Source organism: Guillardia theta, assembly GCF_000315625.1.
Source record: "Guillardia theta CCMP2712 unplaced genomic scaffold GUITHscaffold_27, whole genome shotgun sequence".
Classification (NCBI taxonomy): domain Eukaryota; class Cryptophyceae; order Pyrenomonadales; family Geminigeraceae; genus Guillardia; species Guillardia theta.
In genome coordinates this window covers 313,004-322,996 of record NW_005434647.1, presented here as the reverse complement: position 1 = coordinate 322,996, position 9,993 = coordinate 313,004, and the positions used below count along the sequence as shown (strand labels likewise).

The window sequence follows — 9,993 nt, the reverse complement described above, 5'->3', positions numbered from 1 at the left end:
AGGGAGGGAGGGAGGGGAGGGGAGGGGAGGGGAGGAGGAAGCAGCAGCAGCGGACGGGGACTTGATCTTGGAGCAGGAGTAGTACCTCCAGCCTGGCCTCGACAGCGCTCACTTCCTTTTCTCGAGCCTCAAGCTCGGCACGAGTAGCCTGCAGGTCTGACGCCTGGGACGCGAGCTCCTCCAGCTTCTTGCGGATCTCGCTGCTGGTGTGCTCGAACACATGCGCCTCCTCCCGGGCTGCCCGCTCCGCGTCCTCCTGCTCCTGATGGAACTTCCTCCTCTCCTCCTGCAGGCGAGAGCTCTCCCTACTCAGGTTCCTCTCCCTCTCCTGCAGCTGCGCCATCTTCGTGTCGATGAGCCCGAGCTGCTCTCTCAGCGTCTCCTCCTTCCTCTCCAGCCCCGTCATGTGCGTCTGCCGCTCCGCTTGCGCGCGGGAGAGGGTGAAGAGCGACTCTTGCACTCCCGCCCGACGAGCATCCGCCGCCTCTATGATCCGCTCAGCCTCCATGGCCGACTGTTTGATCTGGGGGAAGGGTGAGGCGAGCAGGGGGAGGAGGAAGGGAGACGCATGGAGGACGAGATGTACTCTTGATAAGGAGAGCAGTGGAAGCGAAGATAGGGTGTAGCTGAAGGGTGACGATGTAGGAGGATGTAGGTAGTGGAGAAGGAATTCGTAGGAGGAGGAAGAGGCGGTCGTGGAAGAGACAGGCAGGAACACAAGGAGCAGGAGGAATACCTCTCCTTCCCACTTTGCCAGGCTGGTCTCCCGCTCCTGCAGGTTCTTCTCCCTTCTTTCCAGCTCGCTTCTAAGAGCTGCAAGGGCCTCCTGCTGTCTCATCAGGTCCTCTGCATCCTTGGAAATGCGCGTCTGCATCTGCTGGCTGCTCCAGTCTGCTTCCTTGCGCACCCTCTCTGCCTGCTGCTCCAGCGACGCCTGCTGCTCCAGCACCTGCTCCTCCCTCGCATCCACCTTCAGCTGCTGCTGCTTCACTTGCTCCTCCCTCCTACTCAGCTCCCTTTCCCGCTCACGTAGCTCCTGCTCCTTCCCTTTGTATTCTGCCCCATCCAGGCGTCAATCAGCGCCCTCCCCGCCGCAAGTGTCAAACCTCGTCGTCGGTCCTCCTCCTCCTCCTGCAGCTTCGCCCTCCTCCGGGCAAGAGATTTCTCCTCTGCACTCTGGTCAGCTGCGAGGAGAGAGAAGGAAGGGCGAGGGAAAACCGAGAGGAAAAGAGGAGAGATGGAGATGGAGATGGAGATTGAGTGGAGGAAACGAGGGAGAGGAAGGAGAAGGAGAAGGAGAAGGAGAAGGAGAAGGAGAAGGAGAAGGAGAAGGAGAAGGAGAAGGAGAAGGAGAAGGAGGACAGCGGGGAGAGACGGAGGAGCCCGAGATGAAGAACATGTCATGACCTTCCTCGAGCTGGATCAACTTGCCCCGCAGCGTCTTGCTCCTCTCCTCAAGCTCCGCCTCCTGCTTCTCAGACGCTTCTTCCATCTCTTTGGCCACTCTTGTCAGCTTCTCCTCCCGCTCGCGGACTTGAGCGATCCAGGTCTGCAGCTTCTTCCTCTCTTCTTCTGAGTCCTCCTGCCTCGCCCTTTCCTGCTCCAGGCTGCCGACCTGCAAGGAAAATCAGTAGGAGAGAGACAAGGACAGAGCAAGGAGAGGCAAAGAAGGTGGAGGTGATGCTAACTCCGATGATGATGATGATGATGATGATGATGATGATGATGACGACGACGACGACGACGACGATGATGATGATGATGATGGCGTTGATGATGATAGAGACGATTATGGAGATGATGATGACGACGACAACGACGACGACATCAGCAACTCTCACCTGTCGCTTCAACGTCTTCACCAGCGTCTGGCTCTTGTCCAGCTCCAGCTCATCCTCCTTCCTCCTCTGCCGCAACATCTGAGGGAGGGCAGGGAGGACGGGACGTCACCTGCTGAAGCTCCTCTACTTCCTCCTGCCTCCTCTTCAGCTGGAGCTCCACATCTGCTCTCCTCGCTCGCTCTTCTTCCACGAGCAGCATTGTTTCATGCAGCTGCTCTTGAACCTCGTTCAGCTCCCCGTCCTTCAGCACTGCCGCGAACAAGCTCAGCTGGGCCCTGCATGGGATGAGTCCACGCACCGAGCGTCTCCTCCAGCTCCCTCACGCGCTTCGTCAGCTCCTTCAGCTCCTCCTGCCGTCTCCTTGTCACCACTTTCCTCATGTCTGGGCAAACAGACCTTGACAACGTCCTCCTCCTCCAACTTCGACTGCAGCTCTTTCCCCATCCTCTTCACTTGTTGCTCCTTAGCTGCAAGTTTGTTTCTCTCTTCCTCGAGGCCCTTCCTTTCGTCCTTGAGCAGATTTTCAACTGCCGCCCGGAATCATCCCAACTCCATGCACAGAAGGACAGAGCTGCTCTCCTCTCCTCTCCTCTCCTCCTCCGTCCCCTCACCCTCTGTATTCGACGCGAGAAGTTCTTGCAGGCGATCCGCCAGCTTCTTGATCTTGAGAAACAGTGAGCCTCTTCCTTATGTCCATTCCTCCCATTAACTTCCTTCATTCACCCCCCCCCCTTTCCCATCTCCTCCCTCTTCCTTTCCTTACCACACCCTTTGAAAGCTACAACACGTCCTTCACTCCATTTACCTCCTGCTTGCTCTCCTCCACGCGGATCGCCTCCTTCCTCCTCATCTCTTCGCTGCTCTTCACCCTTTCATCAACTTGCGCTTGAAGCGCCTGAAGGTTTCTGTGTTTGCAAGTCAACTCTTCAAGGGGGAAAGGAGGAGAACGAGGGAGGGAGGGAGGGAGGGAGGGAGAGCAGGTGTAGGTGATAGAAAGGGGTACCTCTCCCTCTTATCCATCTCTTCCACTCTCATCTTCATCCTCTCCTGCTCGGCCCGCGCTTCGGCCTTCCTCTGCCATGGGAATGAGAAGCGGTGGTTTCCGAGCAACGTTCCTCTACCTTCTCCTCCTCCTCCTCAGCGTCTCTCATCCTCTTCATCCTCTCGTTCATCTCCTTCAAGCAGTAATCAGCTCCTTCGACCGTCACACCCTGACCCACCTGCTCCTTTCGCTTCAGCCTTTCCTCCTCTGCCTCGAGCTTGGCAGCGCGGGCGAAGACAGCTTCCTGGGTCGACTTGAGCCTGCAGAAGGATCACCAGCATGCGATTAGAGTTCGATCCTCTCCACCTCGTCCTCTGCTCGCCAAACTCTTCCAGCAACTTGGCGTACTTCTCCTCCCTCGTCTTCAGCGACTTCTCACGAGCTTCAACAGTGATCGCCTGCTCCTGCAGAGATGCTTGCTTCCTGCACAGCACTCGGAACTTCGACTCGAGGTCAGACCTCGACGTCTCTCCCTCCTCCTGCTCCTCATCGGGCGTTGCAGCCCTCCTCGAAGGTTTCGCACGTGAAGACTGCCGCTCAGACGGCACTGCGTCTGCCTGCTCCCTCCCGTGCTCCTCCCCCTTCCACCCTCTGTTGGCGACAAGGACAACCTCCCTCCTCTTGTCCACCTCATCTCTTCCTGCAGACCAGCTGGACACATCCTGTGCAAGAGTGCCCCTCGTCTGTCGAGAGCGCGAGTCATCCACCAGCGACTCGTCCTCCCCTCCCCTCGCGGGAGACGATGCAGTCGTGTACTGCAGGAAGCTCACGTCCTGCGGCTTGTGCCTCCTCTCCCCCTTCCGCTCGTCCCCGATCAAGGATCGCATGTCTGCCCTCAGCCCGTTGGTCTCCTCCACCAGCTCCTCCCGCTCCAGCCTCAGTTTCTTGAAGTCTTCGTCGAAAGCTTTCAAGTCCTTGTCCTCTGACAGCCCGTACTTGCTGCTGCCGCCCATGTCGCCAAGTCCTGCCCGTGGCATCAGCCTACATCATATGACAACCTGCAGCAGCCAACCTTCCTCGTCGCTGTCGCCCCACTTCCTCCTTCCTTCCGGCTTGTATCTCTCCTGCCTAGCCCTCGGGATGACTGAGGAGGAGGAGATCGACGAGATCTCGACCTTCTGCTTCTGGAACTTCTCCAGCATGCGACGAAGCTCATCCTGGAGTGCCGGCATGAGGGAAGAGGAAGGCTCCAAGGCCTCTCTCACCTTGTGGATGTCCGTCAGGTTCTCCATCTCCACCTGCCCTCTGCTTGTGCTTGTAAAGTCTAGCTGGATCCTGTGAAAGCTCCCACACTCGCTGCTCGCATCACCTTCAGCACATCTCCTCCTCTGATCCTCCGGCCTGAGCCCAAGGAGCCAGTGCGGAAGAGCACATCTGCAGCCACCGGGGTCAGTGAGGTCTCAAGTTGCCATAGTGGGTGCGGTAACTCCCCCGAGCTCTTCCATGATCTATGGCCTATCAGTGAGGAGCCATGGCATGCAGATGTTGTTCCTCTGTTCCTCGTGTTCCATGATCCCTCCTCCCTATCCTCTCCTTCTCACGAGGGGCCTGACAAACGTGTACACTGCCCGGTACGGACGGTAAGGTGTTCCTCGCTACAAATCTGGTTCTCCTTTCCTCCCCTCTCCTTCCCTCTGCTCTCTGCTCTCTGCTCTCTGCTCTCTGCTCTCTGCTCTCATGCTACCTTCTCTCCTGCGCTCTCCCTTCCCCGCCCATTCCTGTCCGCGTCTCTCGCTCTCACTTCATCGATCCTTTGTGCCCTCTACGATCCTCCACGCCATTCTACCGCCTCACAAATTTCTCAGAGAGCAGGGGTTCTTGAATTTCGTGGGGGGTGGGTGAAATAATTCAATGACCAGAGAAAATATTGACTGAGAACTTTCGAATTTTCGTGAGCATTTCATGAAATATTTCAACATATTTCCCACTATCAAGCCAAATTTTGAAAAAGTACTGGGTGAGGGTAGTACATTTTTGAAAGGTGGGAGGTGGGGTAGGGTTGCGGTTGGGTGTGTATGGTGGAGAGACTGGTGGGAGCTAGGACATGGGAGGAGGAAGAGGAGTCAGGCGGAGGAGAGAGGATGAGCAGGAGGACATGAATAGAGAAGGAAGAGAGAGAGGGAAGGGGACATACATAGAGGAAGGCTGTGGAGGATGATGAGGATGTGGACGATGCGAACGGACTGAAAACAAGGAGACCGTATTTCTCCGAGAGCACGTTTGAGACGAAGATGGTGAGCTGAAAGGAGGAGAAGCTTCGAGAAGGTTGGATTCTTCGAGAAAGTTGATATGGCAGAACAGAAAGGGACGGAGCAGCCCAACGCCGAGGTGACCGCAATGGTGGAGGCTGCGGTGAAGGAAGAGAGGGAGCGATGGGAGCGCGCCATGGCGACATCGAGCATGGTCAGCGAAGAGAGTGCCAAGAGGGTGGAAGAGCTGACGGAGCAGCTGTCTTCCATGAGGGAGAAGATGAAAGCGCTGGAGGAGGACCATGAAAGGAAGTTGAAGGAGAGGGAGCAAGAGCTGGTCTCGTCCAAGGAGGAGGAGATCAAGAGGATAAAGATTGAGTGCATCGAGCGGGAGAAGAATGCTGCCAGGCGAGCGAAGGAGGAGCATGAGAACAACATCAAGCTCGAGAGGCAGGCGACGGGGAAGGCTCTCGAGCAGCACGAGCAGGACCTGGAAGAGAAGTTCCAGCTGAGGATGAAGGAGGCGATGATGTCAAAAGAGCAGCTGCAGCAGGAGCTGCAGAGCGCGCAGGAGCGCATCGCTGCCTTGGAGGCGCAGGCGGAGAAGGAGAACGAGGAGATGGTTGCTAAGTACAAGGAGCAGGTGAAGAGGGAGAAGGCTCGGTCGAGGAAGAGCGAGAAGAACCTTGAGGCGGCGCAGTTCGAGGTGGAGCAGCTGAAGAGGAAGCTGGCGGAAAAGAACAAGTTGCAGTTCCAGGGATCGTTTGAGGACATCTCCCGTGAGTCCCCCGAGGTAGCGAAGCTGCACAAGCAGATCGAGGCCTACAAGAACGAGACCAAACACCTCAGGCTGCAGATCGACGCGCGCAACCCTGAGAAGCTGGTGGAGTTTGAAGGAAAGCTGAAGATGCAGGGGGAGGAGCAGGAGAAGCTGAAGGAGGAGATCAAGACGCTGAAGACGATCATGAGCCGGCAGGAGAGAATCATCCAGGCGAACAAGGACATCGACGCAGAGTACGCCAACAAGATTCAAAGCTTCGTCGGGGACTTGCAAATCTCAAGGGAGGAGACGCGGCGGGTGAAGGAAAAGCTTGAGATCGCTGAGAAGGCGCTCAAGTCGCGTCAGGCGATCGAAGAGCAACTGAGGCAGCGAGCAGAGCGAGCGGAGAAGAAGTGCAAGGCAGCCGAGGCGAAGGTGAAGGAGGCGAAGAACAGCAGTGGGGAGGGCGAGCCGGTGGCTGCCACCGCCTCCCCCGGGGTATCGAGCGAGCAGGCGGAGATGATGCAGAAGAAGCTCAGCACGATCGAGGCAGCACGAGAGTCGGACAAGAAGCTGCACAAGTTGAAGCTGAAGGAGAAGGCGGAGCAGATGAAGGCGTTGCAGGAGCAGGTCGACATGAAGGAGGCGGCCCTGCAGAGCAAGGTCAACGAGAACCGAGCGCTGAGCCTGCAGGTTGCGGAGCTGCAGAGGAAGGTGCACGGGAAGGCTCAGGAGGAGAGCGCGAGCCCGATGAGGGAGGACAAGCACAAGGCGAGCAGGAACGGGGGCAAGCACGGAGAGTCGGACAAGTTGCGGGAGGAGAGCACGAAGCTCAAGGCAGAGAACGAGCAGCTCAGGAAGAAGGAAACGAAGTTGGAGAAGCAGGTGAACGAGCAGCTCCTCTTTGTTCCTGCATCCTTCCTCTCTCTCTCTCTCTCTCTTCCCCCCCCCTCCTTCTCCCAACCTCCCCAACATGGCAGAGAAGAAAAGAGGGGAAGAAGAGAGGGGAGGAGGAGGCAGCGGCGGCTTATGATGGGGTGTAGGTGGAAGACCTCAAGTCAGAGCTGTCGGAGAAAGAGTACGAGGTGCGATGCCTTCAACTGCTCCGCACATCCCACGGCCCCTGCAATGCTTTTGTACCTCTCCTTTGACCCTCCTGCTCGACTCGTCTCGCCTCGTCTCCTCCCCGTTCTTCAACCTCCCTCCCCTCTCCTCATCTGTTCACTCTGCCCTGCCCTTGTCCTGCTCTGGATGTGCTCTGCCCTACACAGCGCTTCTCTGCTCCGCCCCCCTTGTCGCTCCTCATCTGACGAATCTCATTGCAGCTCTCCTCAGCAAAGGACGAGTTAGAAGAGCTCAAGAATGAAGTAGAAGCCCTCAAGGAAAAGCTCAACTCTACTTCTGTCAAAGGTGCAACCACCTGCCCCGTCTTCCTATCCCCCTCCCCCCCTCCCTCTCTTCCTCTCCGCCCCCTCCCTCCTTCTCCTCGTCCTCCCCCTTTCCCCCTCCTCATTCTCTCGCAGACAAGCCGGCCAAGACCCCGACGTCGCTCATGGAGATGGCGGATCAGCACGCGCTGCTGCCCCCAGAGGCTCGTTCCCGCCATCGGTCCGTGAAGAGCAGAGGTACGGCAGGACTCGCACGCTCTCTGGATGGTGAAGGAGACGAGCAGGTCGCAACGGGGAGCAGAAGGGGGAGTCGGTGATGAAAGTGCTGGGGGACGACGAGGGGAAGGTGGAGGCAGACAAGTTGCTTCTGTCACGTGCGCTGAGGACGAGAGCAGGTGGATACGACGAGCAACAGCGTTGACATGGAGGAGAGCATCGATGTGGATGGTGCAAGGTGAGGTGGAGGAGGGAGAAGAGGAGTGAGTGAAGGAGGGGGGGAGGGAGGGAGGAGAAGGTGGTAAGAAGGATCACTGGCACCGATGGGTAGAGAAGCCAAAAAGAGGAAGGAAAAGGGTCGAAGGGACGGGAATGGGAGATTTGAGTTTGTGAGAGCCGGAGGGAGGGAGAAACAGTGAGCAAGAAGGAGACAGAATAGAGATGTGGGGCTGGGGGAGCAGTAGGAACAGGAGCAGGAGTTGACCATTGCAGCAGGGGGGAGGAGACGCTGGACGGGAGCCTGGTGGAGGAGCTGATCATGCATGACGAGGCATGACGGGACATGTGCTGCTAGGCTTCTGTTGGTACAGTACGTGACATGCTAGTCCTCGTCCCTGTCGCCTCGTGGGGGCCCCTGGATCCTGTTCGCCTTGATGGAAAGATCGTTGCGGATGAGGTCAAGACGGAGGAGCAGAGCAGTCGTCTATCGTTGCGATCAGCTCCTCCTCCTCCTCCTCCTCCTGCACCACAACCACCACCACCACCTCCTTCCCTCCTCCTCCATCGTCATGGACTCGTCTTCCTCTCCGTACCTGTCTCTCGTACTCCATTCCCATCTGCAGCGCACGGTGGAAGGTGCTGACCTCCTGCAGTGATGGTTAGAGGGGAGGGAAGGCATCCTCCTCCTCTCCTCTCCACCTGATCCGCTTGACGTGCGTACACAGTCTTGTTGTGACTGTCTATCCTTGCCTTGATCTCTTTCTTCATGATGAGCTGCTCCACTTTCAGCTCTCTTCGTCCTCCTCCTCCTCCTCCTCCTCCTCCTCCTCCCACCTGCGTCAGCTCCTTCTGCAGATCTGCCACATTCGTGCTGAACGCCTGTGCCATGAGCGGCATCTGGACGGAAGCGAAAGGCGTGAAGTACTGGTAGTGCGTCAGTCGCAGTCCATCGAGGAGGAACGAGCTCAAGAGAGGGAGGAGGGGGGGAGGGAGGGAGGGAAGGAGGGAGGGAGGGAGAGAGGGAGGGAGAGACTCGTGCGCGAGGAAGGAAAAGTTGGTCAAAGATCGAGGTGGAGGGAGGACATGAAAGGCTCAGGAGAGACGCTTCGGAGGTGGCAGAGGAAGCGGAAAGGGTTGAAAAAGGTTCACCTGGACTAAGGCCTTCGAGCGGATCATCTCGTAGAGCTTGTCGACATGTGGGTTCATGTACATGTCAAGCATGAGATCTCCCTTCATCTTCTCCATGAGAGCCTGTAGAAGTCCAGGGTGAGGGAGAAGCAGAGGGCAGGAGGGGAGTGGAGGATGGGAGAATGAGAGGGGGAGGGGGAAGGAAGGGAGAGAAGGTAGTATCGGAGTACCAAGCAGGAGGAGTATCGGCTGTGGTAGAAGTCGGAGATAAGTTCCCGACAGTCGGGCACGAGCTCGAGGAACTGCTTGAACGCCGCATCCTCCATCACCTGACCGGGCGGATCAGCAGGAGGACGGCGATCGTCTCCCCATACCTTGGCCGCGAGCTCGGAGCGATCGAATGTGGCAAGAGCACAGAGGCCACCATAGATGGCCACGTCGTGCGGGGCGATGACCTGCGAGTTCCGTCTCGATGTCAGAGGTGGCGGAGGGACAAGGCAAGGGCAAGACCTCATTGAATGCAAGCTCGTCGGGGTGAATGTTCTTCATGGTCTGACAACCAACTCATCGTCACGGCCCTGACATCGCAGGTCGGAGGGCTACGCACAGTTTGGTTGTTCTCTTTCTTCTCCTCAAACTTCATTGAGGTAAACTTGGTCGCGGCCTGCCATGGTCTCAGCCACCTCGTTCGCTCGCCTCTCGTCCTTACTATCTTGTACTTCCCGCTGTCAAGGTTAGCCAACCCGCTCGCAGCCCTGAGCTTTGCAATGGTGCTCTGAAGGAAGCAGAAGAGATCAGTGGGAGTTCACATCAATTGGAGCGAAAAGAAATGGGGAGAAGTAAACTTGAGAATAGGAGGAGAGAGAGCGGGGAGAAGAACGAAAAGAGAGGGAGGGAGGGAGGGAGGGAGGGAGGGAGGGAGGGAGGGAGGGAGGGAGGGAGGGGAGGGAGGGGAGGGAGGGAGGGAGGGAGGGAGTGGAAGTGGAAGGGAGGGGGATTAGGGGAAAAGGTTAAAAGAGGAGCGGATGATGAGGGGAGGGGGTTATAAGATGGAGGTCGCATGCGAGGTAGGAGGAGGAATCCTGTTGCCAACGAGAAAGATTCGATCTCAACTTACCGGATCCTCCCAGTGCTCCACTGCTCAGCTTTGGTCACGGAGTGAGCACATGCGAAGAAGTTCCGCATCTCTATCCTTAACTTGATAACCTGC

The 9,993-nt window shown here is 57.5% G+C and overlaps 3 protein-coding genes across 3 annotated transcripts in view; 1 reads left to right on the top strand and 2 right to left on the bottom strand.

The window, feature by feature from the left end:
* Positions 1 to 4,115, bottom strand: part of GUITHDRAFT_137715 (hypothetical protein) — a gene marked incomplete at both ends in the record, with an annotated part of 5,153 nt that extends 1,038 nt beyond the window's left edge. Inside the window, 13 exons of the mRNA XM_005834030.1 lie at positions 86 to 523; positions 737 to 1,056; positions 1,408 to 1,615; positions 1,842 to 1,907; positions 1,951 to 2,116; positions 2,140 to 2,368; positions 2,453 to 2,504; positions 2,647 to 2,746; positions 2,845 to 2,915; positions 2,963 to 3,016; positions 3,062 to 3,143; positions 3,190 to 3,847; positions 3,896 to 4,115. Of these exons, the coding sequence (XP_005834087.1) occupies positions 86 to 523; positions 737 to 1,056; positions 1,408 to 1,615; positions 1,842 to 1,907; positions 1,951 to 2,116; positions 2,140 to 2,368; positions 2,453 to 2,504; positions 2,647 to 2,746; positions 2,845 to 2,915; positions 2,963 to 3,016; positions 3,062 to 3,143; positions 3,190 to 3,847; positions 3,896 to 4,115 (2,664 nt within the window). The remainder of the gene's footprint in view (positions 1 to 85; positions 524 to 736; positions 1,057 to 1,407; positions 1,616 to 1,841; positions 1,908 to 1,950; positions 2,117 to 2,139; positions 2,369 to 2,452; positions 2,505 to 2,646; positions 2,747 to 2,844; positions 2,916 to 2,962; positions 3,017 to 3,061; positions 3,144 to 3,189; positions 3,848 to 3,895) is intronic.
* A 1,057-nt stretch (positions 4,116 to 5,172) lies between these two features.
* On the top strand, positions 5,173 to 8,039 carry GUITHDRAFT_162770 (hypothetical protein; the record flags this gene model as incomplete). Its single annotated transcript, XM_005834029.1, has 7 exons — positions 5,173 to 6,717; positions 6,876 to 6,917; positions 7,158 to 7,242; positions 7,356 to 7,457; positions 7,505 to 7,566; positions 7,616 to 7,674; positions 7,932 to 8,039. 7 exons carry the CDS (start codon positions 5,173 to 5,175, stop codon positions 7,990 to 7,992), a joined length of 1,956 nt encoding a protein of 651 aa, XP_005834086.1. The 3' UTR covers positions 7,993 to 8,039.
* GUITHDRAFT_94042 (hypothetical protein) lies at positions 8,003 to 9,989 on the bottom strand. The gene is made up of 9 exons (XM_005834028.1): positions 9,901 to 9,989; positions 9,467 to 9,556; positions 9,158 to 9,251; positions 9,014 to 9,112; positions 8,805 to 8,906; positions 8,490 to 8,579; positions 8,355 to 8,429; positions 8,249 to 8,302; positions 8,003 to 8,139 (listed from the first exon to the last, which is right to left on the bottom strand). Exons 1-9 carry the CDS (start codon positions 9,966 to 9,968, stop codon positions 8,038 to 8,040), a joined length of 774 nt encoding a protein of 257 aa, XP_005834085.1. The 5' UTR covers positions 9,969 to 9,989; the 3' UTR covers positions 8,003 to 8,037.
* Positions 9,990 to 9,993: the final 4 nt, after the last annotated feature.